Source organism: Equus asinus, chromosome 12 (genome assembly GCF_041296235.1).
Source record: "Equus asinus isolate D_3611 breed Donkey chromosome 12, EquAss-T2T_v2, whole genome shotgun sequence".
Classification (NCBI taxonomy): Eukaryota; Metazoa; Chordata; class Mammalia; order Perissodactyla; family Equidae; genus Equus; species Equus asinus.
The window spans coordinates 30,965,410-30,988,028 of NC_091801.1; the positions used below are offsets into that span (position 1 = coordinate 30,965,410).

Consider the following 22,619-nt stretch of genomic DNA (forward strand, 5'->3'; position numbering starts at 1 on the left):
GGGCCCCAGCGCCGCCCCCGCCCCACGGAGGGCAGCGCCGCGCCGGGCGGAGCTCCCGCCGGGCAGGTTGGGCAGCGGGAGGGAGGGCCCTGGGCAGGAGAAAGAGCTCCGTGCCTTTCGGCCTCGAGAATCGCGGTCTTGGCCCCGCAGGCCGAGTCCCGGCGCTGCTCTCCTCCGTCCAGATCAGAGTTGCGGATTCTATTGACCCCACAGACGGGGCGGGGGCGGGAGACCGAGCCCTGAGAGAACCGGCGGCGCTGCGGCGGTCCGCACCCGGCCTTCCCTGGGACGGAGCGGGACACGCGAACCCCGGGTGCGGGGCTCAGGTCCGTCGAGGGAGGCAGCGCTGACTCCTGAGCATCTCGTGCGCTGGGACTCGCCTTGTCCCCGGGGACAACCCCGCGGTCCGCAGCTGCCGTCCCACCTCGCGACCCCGAGAGCGCAAGATCGGCCTGCTCGGGCCAAGTCCCAGGGCAGCTCCGGCCCGAGCCCCCGGGGACACGGCGAGGCGGCGGGCGGGCCGGGAGGAGTCCGGCGGCCTCTGCTGGGGCACCCTGCACGCCGCACCCCGGGACCGCCCGCGCCGAGCCCCCAGTCCAGTCCTCGGGCAAGCGGACATGCGGCCGGCCAAGCCGGGCGCCACGCTGCCCGCGCTGCTCCTGCTCGCGCTGGCTTTGGCCCCGCATGAGACCCAGGGGAGGCCCCGGGGGCGCAGGGGAGCCCGTGTCGCAAACGAGGAACCCAAGCCGTCGCTTTTCCTCCCCGCGGCCGGAGCCGGCCCTGTTTCCAGCGCCTCCCGGAGCGCAGGTAAGAAGTGCCAGTCCCAGCCGGTCCTTGGCGCTGAGCCTGGCGCTTAGGGGGTTACTCTCAGAGCCGGGAGAGGCACTTGCTTTGGGAAGCCTGAACGAAACACAGCAGACAATAGACCCTCTGCAGGTAGCCGGTTCTCAGGGAAAGGGGTAATGAGTGGATTAGATTTACCACTGTTGAGACTTAGGTAACAACAAAGCCCATCGCACAAAGGAACGTCCTTGATAGGGCGCTTCCCCGGGGTGAGAGGCCTTCTGAGACGCCGTAGGGCAGCCAGAAGACCTGGGTTTCAGTTCCCAGCTGACAAAGTACCTGTCACCATCCTCGTTCGTTCTGGGTCTTCCTGGGTTTTGAGAATTAAACGCGATCACCGCCGTCACGCCTGAACATGCTCGGGAGTGCTCCTTTCTTCCCCCTCCGAGCTGGCCGCGGGGACTGTGGAGGAGCGCGCGAATTTCACCAAGCCGCTGTGGCGTAACGCTGACCTTTCCTAGGCCAGTTTAGCAGGCCCCAAACGCTGCCTTGCGGCTCCAAACCAGCTCCGGGCACTCAGGTTTCTGGCTGCTTAGATGCCCACGGAGGGGTGAGAGGAAGAATGAGGAGGGAGGAAAAATAGCCAGTGTAGGGGGTCAGGAGACACTCTAAGGTGGAGCAGTCCAGTAACTGACGGGAAAACCGTAAAGGCTCAGGGCACAAGGAGGCAGAGGAGCGCAGGGCGCGCAGAGCAGGAAGGAAAGTAGTGAGGAAAGAAGAGGGAAGCTACTCAAAAGTGTTTCTGTTTAGAGCCTGTGAAAATATAGGGTAAGGTGGAGCTGCCCGCCTTGGCAGGGAGCAGAAGGGCCCCTCAAGGCCGCCGGCCTGCTGACAGGACACAGCTCCTGCTGCCTGGGGAAGCCCAGCTGGCTCCCCCTTGCTGTCATCTCCTAACTCTTTCGCACTTTTAAGAAAGCAAAGAGGGATTACTTAACATCATTTTTCTTTTATAATCGTTATGATATAAATATATACTTATTCACTCCACCAACTTTCATGGAGTAGCTGTTACATGCCAGTCATCATGCACAGTGCTGAGGTCACCCAGAGGAGCAGGCAGCCAGGTGTGTGGACTCTCCGAGGGCACATTCTGCATGTGGAGGGAGGGGCAGGCTGGTGCACAGGTAAACCTAAGGAAGGGGGCAGTGACAGGAGCGAAGGAGGTGATGGAGACAGCCTGGGAAGCTGAGGTGGGTTGCTGAGCGCCCCCTGTCCAGGACCTGGCCAGAGCTCTCCAGGGTGACAGGCCAGCACAGGGCTTTCAGGGAGGAGAGGTGGGACAGGAAGTGACCACAGCAGCGATGCAGTGAGGGTGCCTCCCCTTTCATATACTTGGACTTGAAATTACTGTTAGCCCAAATATTTATCTCAGAGAATGACATGTCACTTTAGAATGTAGAAGAGTGGGAGAAAGTTTCAAACTACAGGAACGTTTCTGATAACACATTAATTCCGACCTGTTTCATTTAAGTTTTTAACAGATCTTTTCTCTTTGGTTAAAAGACAGTGAAGACTTACTGAAGTGAGTCACAAAGGAGAAAACAGAATATTTTATTAAAAGTTAAAATAAAAGTGGCCACAATCCAAAGTTTTAAAAAACAGGGTAGCCTAAGAGAAAGTGATCTGTGGGTCACCGTCAAAGTCCACTGTTTTCTGTAGCTGTTTATGAGGGTCTCATCTTTCGATTATTGTAGTTTATTAACATGAGGAGAAGCGGTGGCTCATTCCATCTATATCTGAGTCTGTGAGTGCAACACCTAGGTGTGGATCAGGGAGCAAGAAGGACATGAGAATAGAGGACGACTGATCTGGATGTTCTCACAGGACATGCTCAGGGATGCTGGTGGGGGTCATAGCTCATTCAGGAGGAAACATCTCCTAGGTTCTGGAGGCCGAAGACTCCCATCCCTGCCAGATGCATCTGGAATTCCACTGCTTTAATTCTGCAACAATAATAAGCACCATCACCCAGACCTAAGATACGTGCTCTGGGCTCTGAAATCCTTGCTGCATGTGCAGTTGTGCGCTCTCCCTTTTTTGTAGGTTAGGCCATCTCCCTAAATACGGGTGTGAGGCTCGCGGTAGTGGGACCATTGCAGGTAGAGGGAGCAGCAAGGGCGAAATCCTGGTGGAGCCGGGGACCAGGAGGATACCATTAAGATTGTGGGATGGGGGGTAGGAGGAGATGTGAGTGTCAGGTTCTCAGGTACACTTGGGATTTACCATCCTTGGCTCTCCCTCCTCCCCACAGCCCGCCCATTGTTCATGCATTTATTCATCTGTTCATCTACCAATTCAACACACGTTTGAGGTCTCGCTCTGATGGGCCTGGCAATACAAAGTTAACCAATATTGTTGGCTCTTGTTCTCGAGGAGTTCAGCTTAGTTAACAAATCATGCTTCAAATGTCTCTAGAATCTAATTCTTCCCCTTTTTTGCCTTCCCATCACCCCAGTTCAAGCCCTCAAGCCAGTGTCACATTGACCTTCTAGAGTGTCTCCCCAGCTCCATTAGTGCCCCCTGCCAGAGCCTGTCTTATTGGGATAAGAATTAGAAAGTGTGTGTTTTCATAGCTTTTACTCCTTCTATCCTCCCATTGTCTCTAACCATCATATCAGCAGAATGGGGCAAAGAATCCTACCCCAAACTCTGTCCAGAGAACGGGAGCGTTGGAGTCCTTGCCACTGAAATAAAGACAAGATCAGACGTCTGAGAGATGGGCAGCGGTGGGAGGAGAGGAGAGGTTTGGAGGAATTTGGGACAGAAGAAGAGTTGGTGTGAGACGTGGGGAGATAGAAGTATAAGGGAAACTTTTAGACAGTTTTGATGTATATTATGGCCCCTCTGCCTTTTCAAGAGATTTCAGTAAACATTTACATTATTCTGCAGACTTTCTGGAATCAGGTTTGTGTTTTTAAAAATTTTTTAATTTAAATATAAAACCTTGCTGGCATGAGGCTTAAGGCGAGAATGCGAAGGTCATTTTGATAAGATTGCTCTGAATAATCGCAAATGAATATTCTTAGTAAGTAGTGCTGGCCTGGTTCCTCCCCAGTCACACATCTGCAGGGGCTTCTCTTGATTTTCTGAGAAAGTGCTACCTTCTCTTGAAGGCAGGACATTCAGTCCCCCGTGGCCTGCACTGTCTGCCTTCCTATGGCTTCCACAGGGCGCCACAGTCACACACATTCGGCCTGCTCCTTCCAGAAGCCTCTGCCTCGGCTCTTCTGCTGTCTCCTGGAATGTACTCTCGTCTTTGTCTGTCAGAATCCTACCTATCCTTCCAGGCTTTCTTCCTCCGTGATGTCTTTGCAGTTGTTTCCATGTTCAAAAATGTCTGAATCCTAAATTCACTTTGCAAATATCCCCACAGTTCTGATACAACTTAAGAAAAAAACATAAAACTTAAAAAAATATACTGAATACTGCTGGGACTTACATGATGGTGGAATTTTATGTGTGCTACCCAAATTCCCCTTATTGTAAGTCTGTTACTATTATATCCGCCCCCTTAGCCAGTCCTACCTAGTGAGTAACAATTTCTTCCACATGATAATGAAAATAATTTTTCCCTTCTTTGCATATCACCAAGAAGGGAGTACAGATGGGTACTTTATTTTTTTAAGATTTTATTTTTCCTTTGTCTCTCCAAAGCCCCCCAAGTACATAATTGTGTAGTTTTAGTTGTGGGTCCTTCTAGTTGTGGCACGTGGGATGCTGCCTCAACATGGCCTGATGAGTGGTGCCATGTCTATACCCAGGATCCGAACCGGCGAAACCCTGGGCCGCCGAAGTGGAGCACACGAACTTAACCACTCGGCCGCGGGGCTGACCCCAGATGGGTACTTTTTAATACTTGATTTGCAGCGTTACTTGAAGGTATTTGATTTACTGAAAACTGTTGGCATGGGAAGAGGTCAAGATGGAAAGGTTGTGTGTGGTATTTTGCTGAGCATATTTGGCTGGTGAGTGTTATCACCGGAAGAAATCCTATTATGAGCAGCCAGAACTAACTTACATGAATGAACTTCTGCCTATTCACAGTGTTTCTGAGTAGTAACTGTTGTCTATTTGCAGGAGCTTATTCATCTAGCTGCTAAGTAGAGAAATTCTGTGCAGGAAGTTGACAGAATCACACGTGATGGCTTCTTTTTCCCTGTAATGACACAATCCTAGGAGACTACTTTTCAATCATATATTGGCTAGGAAAACTAGAATTGTAAAAATTCCTTTTTAATGTTAATTTTTTTCCTTTTATTTTTTATTACTTTTTTTTTTTTGAGGAAGATTAGCCCTGAGCTAACATCTGTTGCCAATCCTCCTCTTTTTGCTGAGGAAGACTGGCTCTGAGCTAACATCAATGCCCATCTTCCTCTACTTTATACGTGGGACGCCTACCACAGCATGGCTTGCCAAGCAGTGCCATGTCCACACCTGGGATCCGAACTGGTGAACCCTGGGCTGCCAAAGCGGAACATGCACACTTAACTGCTGCGCCATAGGGCCAGCCCCATATTTTTTATTCCTTTTATTGCTGGAAATGAGCTCTGAAGCATTTAAGAGCATAGTTCTAAGATCTTTGTTGCTGTGTAGGAGGACAGGAAAATGTGACCAAGTGACTCGTGCAGAGTCCAGATGTTTCCTCCTGTGTCTGCTACTGTAGGGAACATCACAAAAGTAAGAAATGGCGTGTTCTGGAGTTCAGGCATTTGTTGTAACTCTAATTATGTAACTGTCAACATAAACTTTTGGGAAATAGCAGCTACAATATTTGTATCATGTTTGAAAATGTGTAATTTTTTACATATTAGTAACATTAAAATACTCTTAAAAATGTGATTTACTTGGAATTATTGTGAGCCTTTTGCTTAGTTTATCTCATTTTGTAATTTCTTTCTCCTTTAAACAGACAGAGTTTTTCTCCTACAACAATCCTTATATTGTAATTTGTGTATATTTGATATTATTATCAAATATTAGTATATTTGGCTGAATGTAAGCCTCTTTAAATTGAGGACTAAGAATTACTCAGTTTTTTGGGTTTTTTTGTGAGGAAGATTGGCCCCAAGCTAACGTCTGTTGCCAACCTTCCTCTTTTTTGCTTGAGGAAGATTGTCACAGAGCTACTATCTGTGCCATTTGTCCTCTGTTTTATGTGGGGTGCCACCACAGCATGGCCTGATGCGCAGTGCTAGGTCTGCGCTCAGGATCTGAACCTGCGAACCCTGGGCCGCCAAAGCAGAGCACGCAAAGTTAACCACCACGCCACCAGGCTGACCCCTGAGAATTACTCAGTTTTAATACCCTGTAGCCTACCAAAAGTCACTGTATAAAGTTGACATTTAGGAAGAATTTTTTCTTTGGAACCAAAATTTTGAAAATTTGAATTTTTTAAAAAAAATTAACTTTAAAAGAATTTGGTTTTTTACTTGACCCCCAAACCAAATTAGATCTGTTGCCTCTGCCATTCTGAGTCATGAGCTAATTTCTTAGCACTTATAACCAAGTTTAGACAATACAACATTTGCTGCCCTTAATACCTTCTAGGGCAGTGGTTCTTAAAATGAGGCTCCTGGGGCCATATGCCTCAGAATCGACTGGGAGGCAGGTTTCCAATGTCGTTGTTGCGCTTCACTCTGGATGTCTTAAATCTCTGAGTGTAGCCCACGGTGTGCATCAACAAGCTCTTTGAGGATTCTTGTGTATGTTGAGTTTTTGGAACCACCAGAGATTTTTAATTGTGAGGCGTGGGGAGGAGAAAAGTGGTATGTCAGAATCTTCTGGAGAGTTTCTTTGAGAGAGAGAGACAATTCCTGACTGTCCTCCACAACCCCGGCCATGCTTCTATTCCTTCAGTAGCTCACTCTCATCCCCACATGCACCCACAGCTCTAGAGGTACATTTTCCAGTGTGTTTTCTATGACAAAAGGCTTCCTTGGTCTGCCGGCTTCAGGAACATGACCATTAAGTCCTTTGTTAGAGAAACACTATGCAAGAACTATGACGACCCATAGTACAGGAAACTTGATGTAAACCAGTATTAGCCAAACTAACTTTGCTTCCCTCCTTTCTCCCTCTATCCCTTCTCTCCTTCCTCCGACCATCCCTCCCTCCCTCACTCTTTTTTCCTTCTGTTCCTTTACCTCATATAGGAAGCAACATATTTGGAAAAAGGTACTTTAAAATTGTCATGGATTACAAGGAGAGATAGAAGCTTTCTTGTAACCATGTTTTTGCATTGTTGTTAGATGATCTAAAACAAATATGATTAGGTTACCATTTCTTCCGGTTTCTACTACCACTTGTGTTTTAAAACACACCCAGGATTTATTTTAATCAAGTATGGAAGACACATAGACATGGAAATGACTGTCATGAGGGAAGACGTTTTACTCACAGTTCCCTAGAAACAGGAGACACAGCGTGCCATGCAGGGCCACAGGGGGACGTGCCATGCTCAGTCAGGAAGCAGAGGGAGTGAGGGGAAAACATGGGCAAGAGCCTTTATCATGGTTTGTTCTAGAGAGGCAAGGCCAGGTAAGCAGGCTGAAGATTGGCTAGTTTGAATAATGTCAGAGGCTCTGGGTTTTCAGGGCTGTCTGTCGTTATCTGGTTCCCACCCTGGGGAATATTGGCCCTGAGTGTGAGAGCTGGATAAAGGAGTTCCTGGGGGTGTGGCTCTGGGTTGGTTGGTTTGCAAATGAAAGGCAGGCTGGCAGGCTTCACTATCTCTAGGAATTGGCCAGCTCTGGGAGGGGCAGTCTCTCCAGGATAAGCAAGGCCTCGGGTGTCAAAGCATCAGAAATACAGAAAATAAAAAGCATGATTAATACAACTTAGAGGAAAAAATCTGACCTCCTTAACCAGCTCACTTGGGTGCTAGCTGGCCCTCTGTTACGTGTTCCTGCCATGGTGCACTTGGGCTCCAGCCATCTCCCAGGGGCCATCTGTCACTCATTATCTTGCTTGACCCTGGATGCTTTCCTGCTGTTGACCTTTCTCTGTCCTTTTTAAATGATTCTTTCACGTTTCCATGATTATTCTTGCTTAGTTCTTCTACTTCTCTGACTATTCTTCTTTCTCTTCCCGACCATCTGTCTTCTGGCTGCCCTTTAAGAGTGCACCCCAGGGGTCTGTTCCTGATATGAATTCTTTGCACTCAAAGTGTTCCCTTGTGTGGTCCTATACACCTTTCTAGTTTCAACTGTTGCTTCTGTGAAGCTGATTCCAAAACGTATTTCCTTCCCTTTTCTCTTCCATGTCCTTCAAACACATAGATCCCCTATTTGCTGAATATCTCCACTATAAGAACCTCAAACTTGACCTTTCTGTAACTCAACCCATGCTTCTGCCTTCAAGTCTGCCTCAGTATTTCTGGTCTCGGTAAAGGCAGGTTTTGCTTCTTAGAGGCCGTGCTTCTAGGGTGGTGGGAATTCACTACTGGACTAACAGCCCTGTGGGCTTTTCCAGTGGCTTGGTTTGTTGATGAGCTTCTAGCTGCCCAATCTAACAAGAACATCAGAAGGGCTGGATTCTGGTTTACTGCTAGCACTAATCGACTATGGTTTGGTTGTCATTCTTTAATAACTGATTGTGCATAAAAACATTAGCATGGTATAAAATGCTGTACATCTGTTTGTTTTTGAAATGTTTCTTTTAACATTTTTATAAAAATCTGGTTTGTATTTTTAAGTATCTACGCTCCTGAGCTAACACCTGTTGCCAATCTTCCTTTTTTTTCCCCTCCCCAAAGCCCCAGTGCATAGTTGTATGTTCTAGTTGTAAGTCCTTCTATTTCTTCTATGTGGGACGCCACCACAGCATGGCCTGAGAAGCAGTGCCGGGTCCGCTCCCAGGATCCGAACTGACGAACCCCAGGCAGCCGAGGTGGAGTGCCTGAACTTAACCATTCAGCCATGGGGCTGGCCCCCATACACAACTTTTACTTGTTTATCCTGAGTATAATTTTCAGGTTAAATAGCCCCATAGTAAGTTATATACAAAGAGAGTTACAGCCATCCATCTCTCTATTTAAATATCTTAAACTCTAATAGAAGAGGCATAATATAAAAACATATATTTACACATTTACAAATATATACTAGTACAGATGTTGTATAACTATACAAGGAAAGAACAAAGTACACCTTTTATGACAGTGTATTTAAATATACTTTTAATTTAGTATTTTTACTAAATGTATGAATATGAATATGTATGTCATTGGTTTTTTCTCTCAAATATTTAATAAATTTGAATTTTCAAATACTTATATTTCCGTTAGTAATTCTCTCAGCCCTGATGTACTAAATCTAGTTAGTTTTGACAATAGAACTGTTTTTTGTTTGTTTGTTTGTTTGTTTTACGGCTAAGTAGTATTCCATCGTGTGTGTGTATGTATATGTGTATATATACGCACCACATAGTTGTTTCTTTTGGAGTATTAGAAAAGTGTCTGAAAGTTGGACCCTTTAAAGCAGGTGCACTCAGAGAAGAGACTCTCTCCTCCTGCTCCTGTCCTGCTCCCACCCCGTCCTGTGCAGTCCATGTCATCCAGGGCTTGTAGTTAACCACTCTTGGGAGTTTGGTTTCTCCTTCCTGGGTTTCTTGTTGCACAAATGAGCAGACACATGTATATTTTCTTATTTCTGCTTTCTTACACACAGGATGGCATACTGTAGATATTCTTTTGTACTTTGCTTTTTCATTTAATGTATCCTGGAAATTCACTCCATATTGGTTATAGAGTTTTTCCTTATTCTTTAAAAAAAATTTTATAGCCACATTATACTCCCTTATGTGGATGTACCACAGTTTACTCAGGCATTTCTTGTATATGGGGTTCAGATTGTTTCCAATATTTTGCAAGTGAACATCTTTTCATATGCTTAGTGGCCATTTTTATATCATTTTTAGATGAATTGTCTCTTCCTGTAGAACTGTTTTTATATATTGGGAAAGAATAATCACATCATCTCTTTAACTAATGGCAATGATAACTAAAGGAATTATATAGCAAATATTTCAATTTTTCAGCATGGTGGCCACTAGATACATGCAGCCATTGAGCACTTGCAGTGTGGCTGGTCCAAACTGAGATGTGCTGTAAATATAAAGTATACCTCAGATTTTGAAAACATAGTATTAATAAATGTAAAATATTGGTGATTTAAAAATATTGACTACTTGCTGAAATGATAATATTTTGGATATATTGGGTTAAAGAAAATAAATTATCAAATTAATTTCACCTATTTTTTTTTTTACTTTTTTGAATGTGGCTACTAAAAACATTAAAAATTACATATGTGGCTCACATTTCTATAGTGGAGATTGCTTTTTAAGACCATTTTCCATAGAAGATCAGTCAGCTAATTTTGTTGTTTGGGGTAGTTCTCTCATATTCAGTCATTCATTTCGTGTTTTGTTGATCAGAAGCTATCACAGGAGCACCTCATCACTCGATCCAAATTCACTTCATTTAACTAGTTTCTTATTGAAAAATGAATACAGATTTATGTTCAAAAAAGTCAAAACTAATAAAAAGAGTGTACGTTGAGAAGCATCCCTTCTCTCCTACCGCCAGCCTCCTACCCCCTGGTGCCTCCCTGCAGACAGCCGCCATTTGAGTTTGTTTTAGTACATGTAGGAGTGTGCTACAGGGCAGGCAGCGCAAACTTTTTCTAGAAAAGGCCAGATGGTAAATATTTTGGGTTTTGTGGGCCATATGATCTTTGCTACAACTGCTCAGCTCTGCGTTGTAGCACAAGAGCAGGGAGAGACCACCTGTAAACAAATGAGCATGGCTGTTTTCCAATACAATGCCCTTACAAGAACAGGCCTAGGGCGGGATTTGACTCCTGACTCGTGGTTTGCTAATGCCTACACAGGCCAGTATTCAATAGAAATGCAGTAACTTCCCTGTAAACCTTTTAACTTGTCTCTGCATCTCTTCCTGCCCCTCTGTACTTGGCATAATGATCTTTTAAAAATGAAGCTTGACTGTGTCATTCTCTTGCCTAAAACTTTTTGACTTCTTATCACCCTTAGAATTAAGGACAGAGGTTATAAAGGGGGATAAGGCCCATCTACATCTGTGCCTCATCTCATCTCTCTCTCACCTTGTTCCTACTTTAGTCATCGTGGACGTTTCTCAAATACTTGAACACACTATAGTCTTTTCCTCTTCAGAGGTTTCTTTTTCTTTTTCTTTTTTTCAGTCTAGGGTGCTCTTCCCATCTCTTCTTACGTAGATAGCTCTTGCTTATCACTTAAAATGTCAATTAAACATCACTTCTCTGTTTCAGTTAAGTCAATCTGCTCTGTGTTCCTATATTCCGGTAGGATGTTTGTACTTTGAAATGAAAATTCAAGTGTATTATAAGTATGGTTTTCTTGGTGGCCTAGATTGAGCCCAAGTGAGACATTGATTGTGTCCATTTCAAAGATAAAAACCTAGTTGAGGGTCATCCTCTAAGCTTTCAGTTCCTTAAACATTTGCCATGTGCCCTGTCTGCACACACTGTTGTACACCCTGCAGGTGATAACAGATGAACCAGACATGGCCCTTTCCTCAAGAAGCCCACAGTATTGTGGTGGAGACAGACACACACAATGCACAGGGCACAGTTCACTATCATGCTGATCAGAATGTGACAATTGCTTTTTGTTTTTAGGAAGATTAGCCCTGAGCTAACTGCTGCCAATCCTCTTTTTGCTGAGGAAGACTTGCCCTGAGCTAATATTCATGCCCATCTTCCTCTACTTTATATGTGGGACGCCTACCACAGCGTGGCGTGCCAAGTGGTGCCATGTTCTGCACCCGGGATCCAAACCAGCGAACCTCAGGCCACTGAATCTGAACGTGTGCACTTAACCGCTGTGCCACCGGGCCGGCCCCAGACAATTGCTTTTATAGAAATTATAAAATGAGTTATGGGGGTGTAGAAGATAGGGTAATTTATTTAAAATCTACACTTTACAAACCTCAGTGTCATCATTATGCCAGATCTACAGATTAAAATCGTAGTTTAAAATGCTTTTGGAGCTAGAATTATTTATAAAGTCCTCAAACACACTTCAGCCATGGTACTTCCACTGCACTCAGCTGGCTCAGCTTTCAGAAATGGCCCCGTGGAGCTACCTTGCCAGATATAACAAGGAGTATTGATGCCACAGAAACTAATTTGCCATGCTTGATTTCAGAGAGCGATGGGGGAAAGACCCATGTTCAGGCTGGAATAGAAGTGACGAGAACACTAGATTATTTTTACAAAGAAATACTTTCACCTTCACTGCTGCTTTGTTTTTCTGGGTTGATTTTACTTGTAAAGTGCAAGTGTTCGTTGTCAATGGGAGGAGAGCTGGATTCAGCCCCCCCTCTTGCTGTCCCCTCACAGTATTGCCCTGGGCTCCCACATGGCTGCCAGGAGTAGGGTAGCCACCTACCCAGGGAGGGTCTCTCACACCCTCATTAACTTCCCCAATGTACAGGGCCTTTAGAATTCCCATGTCTTCACTTTCTACTGCCTTGTCTCAGTGAGGTCACACAAGTCAATGCAGTGATTCCAAATCACCTATAGGGAGGTGACAAACATTCATGACCCATCATCTTCTTTTGGTGTCTGAAATGCACAGGAGTCAGTCTATAATAAGGACATTGTGAGTTTAAATGTGTAACTGCCAACAAACATTGGGTTCAAGATTTTATTAAAGTTTCAGATTTCTTTTCCTCTAAAAGAGTTTCATATGCTCCCAAATTGTTTTGTAAATTGCGTTTTCTGGATGTTGTATTTATAGTGAGTACAAAGTGAAGTCTGAAGTGTAGTTTGATTTTTTTTATTTTCTGTCAGTTTAAGCGCAAAGCCTTTAAGGCGAGAGAGTATCATGACCTGACGCACATTTCAATTCATTTGCTCTGGCTGCTGTGGGGAGAATGGATTATACAGGAAAGAGAAGAGCAGTTAGGAGACTGCTGCCCATGTACCCTCACAAAAGTATGATGGTTTGGACTCGTCTTGTGTTAATGAGAGGAAACAGAAACGCTTGGGTCTCAGATAATTTTTGGTGGTGGAATACACAAAATTAAGTAATGGGTTGGATGTAGTGGTGAGGGAAAGAGGAAGTCAAGCATACCTTCTTGATATTTGGTCTGAGTAAGGGGTAAAGAGAGATGCCATTTATTGGGACTGGGGAAATAGGAGAGAAACAGGTCTGAGGTAGAAGGGAAGTCGCAAGTTGAGTTCTGGCTCTGCACTTTGGAGAGGTGTGTAGGGCTCCCTAATAGAGCTGGAGAGCAAGCAGCTAGCTCCCTGGAGGGCTGGAGCCCCAGGGAATGGTCAGAGTTTGAGATACAGATTTGTGAGTAAAACAATGTTTTTACTTTTCAGAAATGTTCCCAAGAGATTTGAACTTGAAAGACAAATTCATAAAGCATTTCACAGGTAAGCATAAAATTTATCAGTGATTCAATTAAATTAAAAGATTATATGCAGATTACTCTGTTAGGCAATGGAGATATGAAGATAAATATCTGTAAGAGGCTCACAGTCGTGTTAGGGAGGTGGACAAATGCTATTCACTTGTATTAACTGTAATATAAACCAGATCTTGATCAGTAATAGAAGAGTAAACAAGACTTTAGGGTTGCACAGGAAGTGAATAATTTTGCCAAGAACTACCAAGAAAGGCTTGAAGTGGATGTGATATTTAAGTTGATCTTTAAGGGATGAATAGGATTTTCTTGGATGAGATTGGCATTCTGGTCAGAAGGAACCCAATGAGCACATGGTTGGTTTGGGGGCAGGACAGGTAGATGCTAGGGGTACACTGTGGGGTAAGTGTGGGTAAGGGTGTGTGTGGCTACTGGGCTAGAAAGGTAGGTTCAAGTCCTGTTGTGAAGAATCCGACATGATGTGCTAATGTTTTTAGACTGTGCTCCCCAACCAATGGGGGCGATAGAAGTTTTTTGGACAGGGGAGAGACAGACTTTCATGTACCATATCTGAAACATAGATGAAATGCTCTCTCATGACGCTATTTTTTTTTCTTTGCATCAACTTTGTGAATCATTAGAAATCATCCCATGCCCCACATTCTAGAAAATCACTAAATTATTTTGAACCATGCACCCCACCTTTACTATTGCTATTGCCTATCTGTTCCTAGTCATCCTGGTGACCTTTCATTGTGTTACGTCTCGGTCCTATAAGCTGGGAAAGATATGGTTTTCCCACTTAAACAAAGCCAAGGGCCGTATTTGTTAATTAACTTCAGAATGATGGTCATGAGGATCACGCCGAGATCCACTGGAGGCACGGGGAATTGTGGGCAGTTACGTGATCCTGAGTGTTTCTAGGCACTCAGCTAGCGGCATGACTGTAGGCTCCCCTATTCTACCACTTCCAAAAAAGCAGACTCCAGATGTGGGGATGAGTCTTGGTGGAGACGATCTTGGATTTGTACATAAGTCAAGTCTCAAGGCCCTGTCCACTTTACAATAGTTCTTGACACTAACAAGACAGAAATTACCATAATTAGAAAATGGAGTAAATATCTCTGCATATAGACATTAATTCCTATTAAATAAAAAGCTGGAGAACAGAAAGTAGAAACCAAGGATATTTATTTTTTCTTCTTCACATTCACTTGATTTGCTCTCTACAGATATATATAATTTTTTCTGTCTAGAACTCTTTCCTCTTCATTATTCTAAGAAGAGTTGTCCTGACACCCGAAATTCCATTATGTGAGATGTTGAGAATGTGGAATGAATTTAGATTATTTTTCACAGATCACAACTCACTACCTCCCACAGAGTCTGGGTGAGGAGACGAGCTCTCACACAAGTTCTTTTAAGGGCAAGGAGGGATGTAAACTACAGTTATATTATCTCCATCCATAAAGCGCTAGCAAATTTGTTTGGAAGCCACGCCTGTATTTATCATAAGCATTCTTTTCCTGTCCAATAGGGCCAGTCACATTTTCAGCTGAATGTAAGAAACACTTCCATCGACTCTATCACAACACCAGAGATTGCTCAACGCCAGCTTGTAAGTAGCTTGGGCAGTCTTTCTTTCTTTCTTTCTTCTTCTTTTTTTTTTTAAATCTTTATCTAACAATAAATGCATGTAATTTTAAACTTCAACTGTCTGTAGGTGAGAAGTACTAGACTAAACATTGTATGAGATGCTATTTATAACGTCGACAGTACTTAAATTAAGGTGTGTGTGTGTGTTGTTGACACTATAAGGAATGAAACCACATCCTAATGGGATTATATCCAAGTCTGAAAATAGCCAGATTTCCTTAAGGACCAAAGTGTTTGTCAGGATTTAAACCTTTCATCATTTTTCAAATTCTTTGGCATAAATACAGTGCTCTCTCACATAAATGAAAAAAGTAAGATGACAATGAAGTATAAGTCAAAATTTCCTCATAAGTTATTTTAAAGTAAATATTTTCCTATCACATCATTCATACAATGAATGATAGATTTTTCTGAATAATGTTAGCTTGTGTTTTAAAGGTTGCTCTAATGAATTCTTTCGGATACTTAAGTTACTGAAGTTAGTAGTAATTCCAAACACAGTATTTAAATGCTACCATTTAAACTGCCCAACTCATGATTGTGTGGTAACTTAGTGGCCGTTTTTAAATTACTTTCTAAACCTAAACTTTCCTTTTAAAGAAAATGTGTTTTAAACATTTTGTTTCTCGGTAACAAGATTGGTCATCCTGAGGATTATTTAATTTTATGCAGGATGTTGAGTCAAAGTTGTTATAATCTTTTCAAAAACAACTTGCGTTTAATGACCAGGGAAAATTCATCATGTCGGAAACGAGGCAGAATGACTAAGCGGCAGCCCAGCGCAGGGAGAAAGTGCAGGCTTCAGGGTCAAACTGCTTACCAGCTGTGAGATTCTGAAAATTTTGAGGCTTTCTCATGTCTAAAGTGAAGATAACAATAGCACCTACCTGACTGTGTTCTTAGAAGAATTAATGGGAAGATTAGGTAAAGCACTTGATGGATTAGGTGCTTATTAAATTATAGTTATCATTATTATGACTCAGTGACGATATTTAACATGCTTTCCCCCACATTTTTAGTAACTATATACATAATTTACCTTTAAATGTTTTTTCTAGATTACAAAAGATGTGCTAGATTGCTAACAAGATTGGCAGTGAGTCCACTATGCTCACAAACCTAGAAAACATACCCTGTGAGTATGTATTTATTTATTTTTCATATTCTATTTAGTTGCCTAACTTTTGTAAGAAATTTTGAACAATTTAAAAAAACCAGGAAGCTGATTTTAGCAACACCTAGTGAACTTAATCTCTGGGTTTTTCACTTAGTGTTAAATCTTGGTCTAATTGCACAGACTGGTTTATTGAATTAATTAAAAATGCCCTGAGGGGCCGGCCTGGTGATGCAGCAGTTAAATTCGCATGTTCCGCTTCTTGGTGGCCTGGGGTTCGGCGGTTCAAATACTGGGTGCAGACATGGCATCTCTTGGCATGCCATGCTGTGGTAGGCATCCCACATATAACGTAGAGGAAGATGGGCATGGATGTGAGCTCAGGGCCAGGCTTCCTCAGCAAAAAAGAGGAGGACTGGCAGTAGTTAGCTCAGGGCTAATCTTCCTCAAAAAAACCAAAAAAGCCCTGAACAGTGATTAAATTAAGATAAACAGCTTTTTGGTGGTCTTATCAGTCTTGAATCATTTTTGAAATTCTTTCAACATTTAGTAGTATTTTATTATTGTCCAGAAACCATATGGTAATAGATGTTAGATGAACAAAACTATTTAAAGGTCTCCTTTTTCTTAACTGGTCAAAAGATATAATAAAAGTAGGACTGAGTCCTAAAATTTTGGTTTACACAGTATAGGTCAGGAGAAGAGAGAAAGTATTGGAAGATTAGAAGAAAAAGCAAAAGATCAAACATATCATGGACATGTAGTTGCCATCTGCTCTCATATGTACTTTGCTAGAGTGAAAGGGTAGGTGGGAAGTTTCCTTCTGGCTAAATTCCCTGAGGTGCCCTAGGGCAAAAGAGTATCTGTATAACCTAAATAAATCTAATGCAGATTGCAGCATTTATTCACAAAAGGAGACTGTGTACAAAAAACTAAAAGATATTCTTTTTTTTTTTTTTTGGCAGAGATCTTTCTAATCAGTAGCAGTTTCCAGTGGAGAACAAAGTCACCAGTTTTTTGGATAAGCATTTCAGTACCACGGACAAGTCCCTTTAAAGAAACTGATCCCCGCTTGTGAGGGGGAAATGAACGTCATGGAGCACCTGTAGTCTGGAAGTATCCATGAATATCACAATCTGGCCAGTGTAACTTAATCTGTCCCAAATAACTGCATGGGATTTACTTAAGCCATCTCACAGGTTTGTTGTGACAGTTACTGAGATGATCCTGACCTGTTGTTGTTGCTATTCTTATGTAAAAAGCAATTGTAAGTTAATAGTAATAATGGACGCTCTTAATTCTGCTAAATTTAAGTTTTTCTTGTTTTTTAGAGTAAGAAAATGAGCTAGATTATTTAATCATTCAGTGGCAAGCTACTTGAATCAATTATGCTCAACCTGTCCATCTCAAACTTTTGAATAATGTAAAACATGAATAAATCAAGAAAATTCATTAGACTATTGAAGTGACCTAAATCAAGCGATATTTATCTCTTTGTTTTAATATATTTTGTGTGAATGAGTAAATTTACATAAAATCCAAAGAACAACATGATAACTGGAAAAGTTCTCAAAAGACAAGTACAGCGTTATAATTTAAAATATCGCATGCAAACTTACATTCTCCTGGGACCAGATCCATAGAAGACAGAGCTGATGAGTATGGGTATGCCCCTTTAAAATTGCAGACTTTGGAGATTTAGTGATTTCCTCTGTAGAAGTCATCGGTGATAGCTTCTGTCTCTAATTATTTAACAAGATATTACAATCACAGTATTACCAATTGGTAAATTTTAGGAATATTTTTAAGTTATTTAGGTGATGTCAAGTTCATTTCTTGGTTTATCTAGATATCATAAAACTTTAATGGAGAACTCATCATTTAAAGTCTCTAAAGGACTGAGTGACCTCTCTGTCCTCCACACATGCATTAGTCTATATTCTCAGGATCAGACAATAAACTAAAAACCCACAGATTCTTTAGGCAAAGTAAAATAAAATATAACTATATTAAAACTATACATATTTCTAAGTATGTTAAAAATCAGGTCATAAATGACATTTTTCTTCTTCCCACCACAGGCATTCCTTAAGAATGTAAATTTAATTTGAAGAATAAAAGTGCCTGGAATCATACTAAATGTAAAAAGAGATGAAACTTCTCATTTTATGGTGTATTAAGATGAGTAAAATAAGAGAATTCTCAGAAATAACTGATTAGCTGTGCCTACTATAGAATGGAGTCTTTCTTGGTTTATCTCTGTGTATATAGTAATTTGAAATTTTTTAAAACAAAGCTTAATTCACATATTGCAAATAAAATATTAAAAATTATGCTATTCTACTTTATTTTTGCTATATATATTATTTTCTTATATGGTTAACATTCCATAAATGTATAAATTATATATTTAATTATGTAAATTGTGTCTGAGAGTGCCAATGAAAAATACTTTTTTATATATGATTTTTAGTAATATGTTTGTTGAATAATCATGTACAAAGTTCACTTTTCAAATTTTTATTTAATAATATTTAAATACATTTATTCAGAACTTGTCTTTATTTGCATTAATTTGAAGTATGAATTTTATTAAAATGGAAATATGAAAAATCTGTTTTTTCTCTTAATTTGAAGTATGAATTTTATTAAAATGGAAATATGAAAAATCTGTTGTTTTTCTCTTAATTAAAGATATTTGTAGCAGAAGTATACTATTGAAATATGATTACTGTATGGGTATATATGTATCAACATGTATTTTCTGAACTGATAACTAGGATCCTGAGGCAATTTCTGTCTTTCTGAAGTTAGAACATATGATATTGTCATCTTAAATAAAAAGGAGTTCGGTTGTGCTTGGACTGGGGAGATGTGTGTCGTGGAGTGAGAAGACTGTGTGGGTTGCCTGCACGCTCTGTTTAGAATGTAACAACACACCCTGATACATTCAGTTTGTTTCATTTAAAAACGACAATGAAAAAATGAGAAACCTACAATAAAATGATAGAAATCCCCCATCCCTTTAGAGTAGATAAAGCAGGAGTTGCTTGACGGTGCATAGACAGTACAATCATTGACTTTTTGTCACTTTTCCACTGTTTGTGTTGGCATCACAAAGACATACGTAAGTCTGTACTAGCAATCACTTTCACTGCTCAGCATCTTTGGTCTCTCCCATAACTGAGTGTATCGTGTCTATTTGTATATGTAAACATACATACTCCTTTGTCCATCACAAAAACAAGCTCAAAAATGCCCTTTAGCTTCAGAAATTTTGTGAAGCTATATTTTCAACTTTCAGTTTTATTTGTTTTTGCCTATGGGAAAAGACTAACAAAATAATTATGTTTAAAAAACCTGGGGCAGGAAGAATGGAATTCTGCAATAATGCTATGTAATAAAGAATGAGAATAATACCATATTTTTAGTTCATTGCACTTAACATAGTAATTATAATATTTTCAACAATTTGGAAAATGAAGTAGTTTTTGCTTATAACTATCTAGAGAGCTGGAGAGCTATTTTTATAAAAGTGAAGAGGTTATTGAATAATGGCAAATAAGAACTTATTGATGAGAGATATTTGGCTGAAACACAGAAAATAATCTAAAGGGGCTTCCTGATTAGTATGGTTTCAATAAGGTAAGTTATTGCAGATGGAATTCTATCAAATTCAATTTTAAATATTCTCAAAGATGGCTAATGTTCCTCAAAAATATATTCTGTGCAATATATATTTTTAAAACCTACAAAGATGATTGAAAGTACCTCTAGTGAAAATGATATTTATTTTACTAATGATGCTTGTTTTCTCATTGTATTAACCTCAACAAAGAGACGTTGAGAGGGGAATGAATAAAGAGACTTTGAATTTGTCTCCATAGAGAAAATGTTCTCACATGGGGAAACAAGTGACTGAAAGATGATTCAGGTAAAATACTGATGGTTACTTAGTAAAGCAACATCCACACATCAGAGGTGTAATTTTATTATCTGAGCAGCAAGTCAGGAGGTTAACAATGTTCACTGCAGAACACTAAGAGCTGGATCGATTAAGTTTGCTGTTCTCAGCTAGTCACCTAAGGGATGTAGCAAACAGCCCAGTTAATCTCTGAACTATCTGGATAAGTTACCTGACCTTCCACTTCACTTTCTATTGTACATCCTTTGCTTTGAAAGGCAAGAGGCAATTACTAAAGATAGCCCTACATAAAGTAGCCTTTCCATACATTGCCTTGATTAACTTGCTTCATATCATTTATCACTCTGTAATAATGATATTTGTTTCTTATCTATCTCTCCACAATAAAGAAGGTCTGTGAGAGGAGAGACCATCTTCTGAAGTATTTCTAGAGCCCCTAGAAAAGTGACTGGCTCATAGTAGATTCTTTATGTAATAAAATAATATATATCTCATAATCCAATGAATGAGATTAAAAAAGATATGTTAGCTCACAATAAAAAGCAGACTGATTTATGAAACACTATCAAGCAGTTGTCTAGTTATGCACTAAAACTCTTGTTTTTTGTTTTATGTAAAAAACACTGTGGTAAAACCCACAAGGACCATATTGTCCACTTCATTTCTACCCATGTAACTGCTTCAATTTATCTAACTCATAGGAATGAGCACAGTATTAAAACTGCAAGAGTCATTTAACCTTGCACATGGAAACTCAAATGGCTATGGGGCTAGGTGACTTACCTAAATGATTTAAATGGGCCACAGGGATGTGGATGATGTTTACCAATTTGAAAGGAGGGGCAGGTTTTAGCTCTGGCCTGTGCTGCCATGTTAGAATACAGGCTTCCTTTTGATTTTTCTAGGAAAGCTGGAATCTGGACTTTTATATGAAATATCTCAACTTCTAAGTGTTGGCATTTAATCAGAAAACTTTTAATATGCTGTGCCAGTCAAATAAAAAGTTTTGAGCCCTATTTGGTTTATGAGCTACTATTACTTGATGTCTGATGGATATTTTAACTTGGGAGTTTCTTCAGTTTGATTTCCTTTAATCCTCTTTGAAGGCTCTTGGATGCCTCTTCTATCTGGTCCTCATGGCGATTCAGTGATGAGTTTCAGGTTTTACCTGGGCTTTGGTCTGGCAGTCCCCTAGTACCCTGTTTTTGGAAGCTTCTCCTGGGATCCATGCTGTGTAGCCCCAGACAAGGGAAACCATATGTCCATGTCTCTCACAGTACCCTGAGATGCCTCTTGATCCTTGACAAGGGTGACAGTCTTCAGACTCTTCAGCCTGTGCCAATAATGGGCAGAGAGGCAGATTAAGGGGCAGCAGGGAGTGAAAGCGAGAGAGAGAGACAACAGTTTGAGGTATAGAAACTACTCTTTCCACCTGTCTGCATCAGGGCAGAAAAATGTTCCTTACTGCACATCTCTGGAGCTTGGTATAAAAAATACACTTGAGTGACATCAGCATCATGGTGGAGTGAGTTGTTCCCTTTGTCTCTCTCCTCTAAGTTACAGCCGAATGGTCATCCATCAACCAACAGAGGATTCCCTACAAAGCACAACAGGATGCCTAAGGGACCCATGCATCTATACATCTGAAGATGGGTGGACTGGATACCCAGGAAACAGTGGAACTAAGGGAGCAGTGCTGTTTCCCTCCCCTGGTGGCAGTGACCCAGGACACAGATCCTCATGCAGTAGCTCATGTGACTGCATGCGGAGCGGGAGTGTCATTGGCCTGGTCCATACAGCTGCTGGTGGAGTGGTGGCAGCAGCCTGGCCTGCACAGCTGCCAGCAAAGTACCGGTGGTTCGGCCTATGTGATTGCTGGCAGACAGGGTGAGAGGAAAAAAAACAGCCCCAGTCACCACCCAGTGGTGGCAGGTGGACCCTGCAACCAGAGGCATCAGGAACCACAGCAGAACTGACGACCCAGCCCCCAGTGGTGGCACCCCTGACACCAGCTCCACAAGCAGTGGGGGCTGCCTACAAGTCCCTGGGTCCCCAGACTCCTGGCAGTGACAGCAACATCCATGAACCCAGCACTTCTGGCAGCTGTGCAACCAGCACCACCAGACAACATGGGAACAGCAGTGCAGGTAGTGCATGGGGCAGCAGCATATGCGCCCACAGAGAGCCAGCAGAGGAACACGAGACCCAGGTAACCCTAGAAGCAACAGATGTGACTGCAGCCTGGTGACCCTTGTGGCATCACCTGAGACTGTAGTGATATTGTAAGCAGCAAGGCACCAGCAACACCAGAGGCACAAGCAGCACAAGGAAGGCACGGATGACACTTCAGGAAGAGGCAGTGGAGGTTGGAAAGTGTAGGCCCTCAAGTAAAATCAGAAACAGCCCAGAACTAAAGTAACCAAAGTCATACCACAAATGTGCCAGCAGAGGATCAATTCATCAAACACCCTGGGAAACTACAGCAACACAGCTGAACAGAAGGAAAATGACAACTCTCTAGAAACCAAACACAGAAGATTACAATCTAACTGACAGAGAATTCAAAATAGCTGTCATAAAGAAACTACGAGTTACAAGAAAACTCAGAAAGACAGTTCAATGAATTCAGAAATAAAATTAATGAACAG

The 22,619-nt window shown here is 41.8% G+C and overlaps 1 protein-coding gene across 1 annotated transcript; it reads left to right on the forward strand.

The window, feature by feature from the left end:
• The first annotated feature begins 76 nt into the window (after positions 1 to 76).
• On the forward strand, positions 77 to 18,703 carry ALKAL1 (ALK and LTK ligand 1). The gene is made up of 5 exons (XM_014844142.3): positions 77 to 807; positions 13,233 to 13,286; positions 14,814 to 14,894; positions 15,991 to 16,067; positions 17,012 to 18,703. Exons 1-4 carry the CDS (start codon positions 618 to 620, stop codon positions 16,053 to 16,055), a joined length of 390 nt encoding a protein of 129 aa, XP_014699628.1. The 5' UTR covers positions 77 to 617; the 3' UTR covers positions 16,056 to 16,067; positions 17,012 to 18,703.
• The last annotated feature ends 3,916 nt before the right edge of the window (positions 18,704 to 22,619 follow it).

Coding starts and splice junctions, on each gene's coding strand:
- ALKAL1 (XM_014844142.3), top strand. CDS start 618: ATGCGGCCGGCCAAGCCGGGCGCCACGCTGCCCGCGCTGCTCCTGCTC. Junction 808..13,232: donor CAGCGCCTCCCGGAGCGCAG/GTAAGAAGTGCC, acceptor TTTACTTTTCAG/AAATGTTCCCAAGAGATTTG. Junction 13,287..14,813: donor ATTCATAAAGCATTTCACAG/GTAAGCATAAAA, acceptor CCTGTCCAATAG/GGCCAGTCACATTTTCAGCT.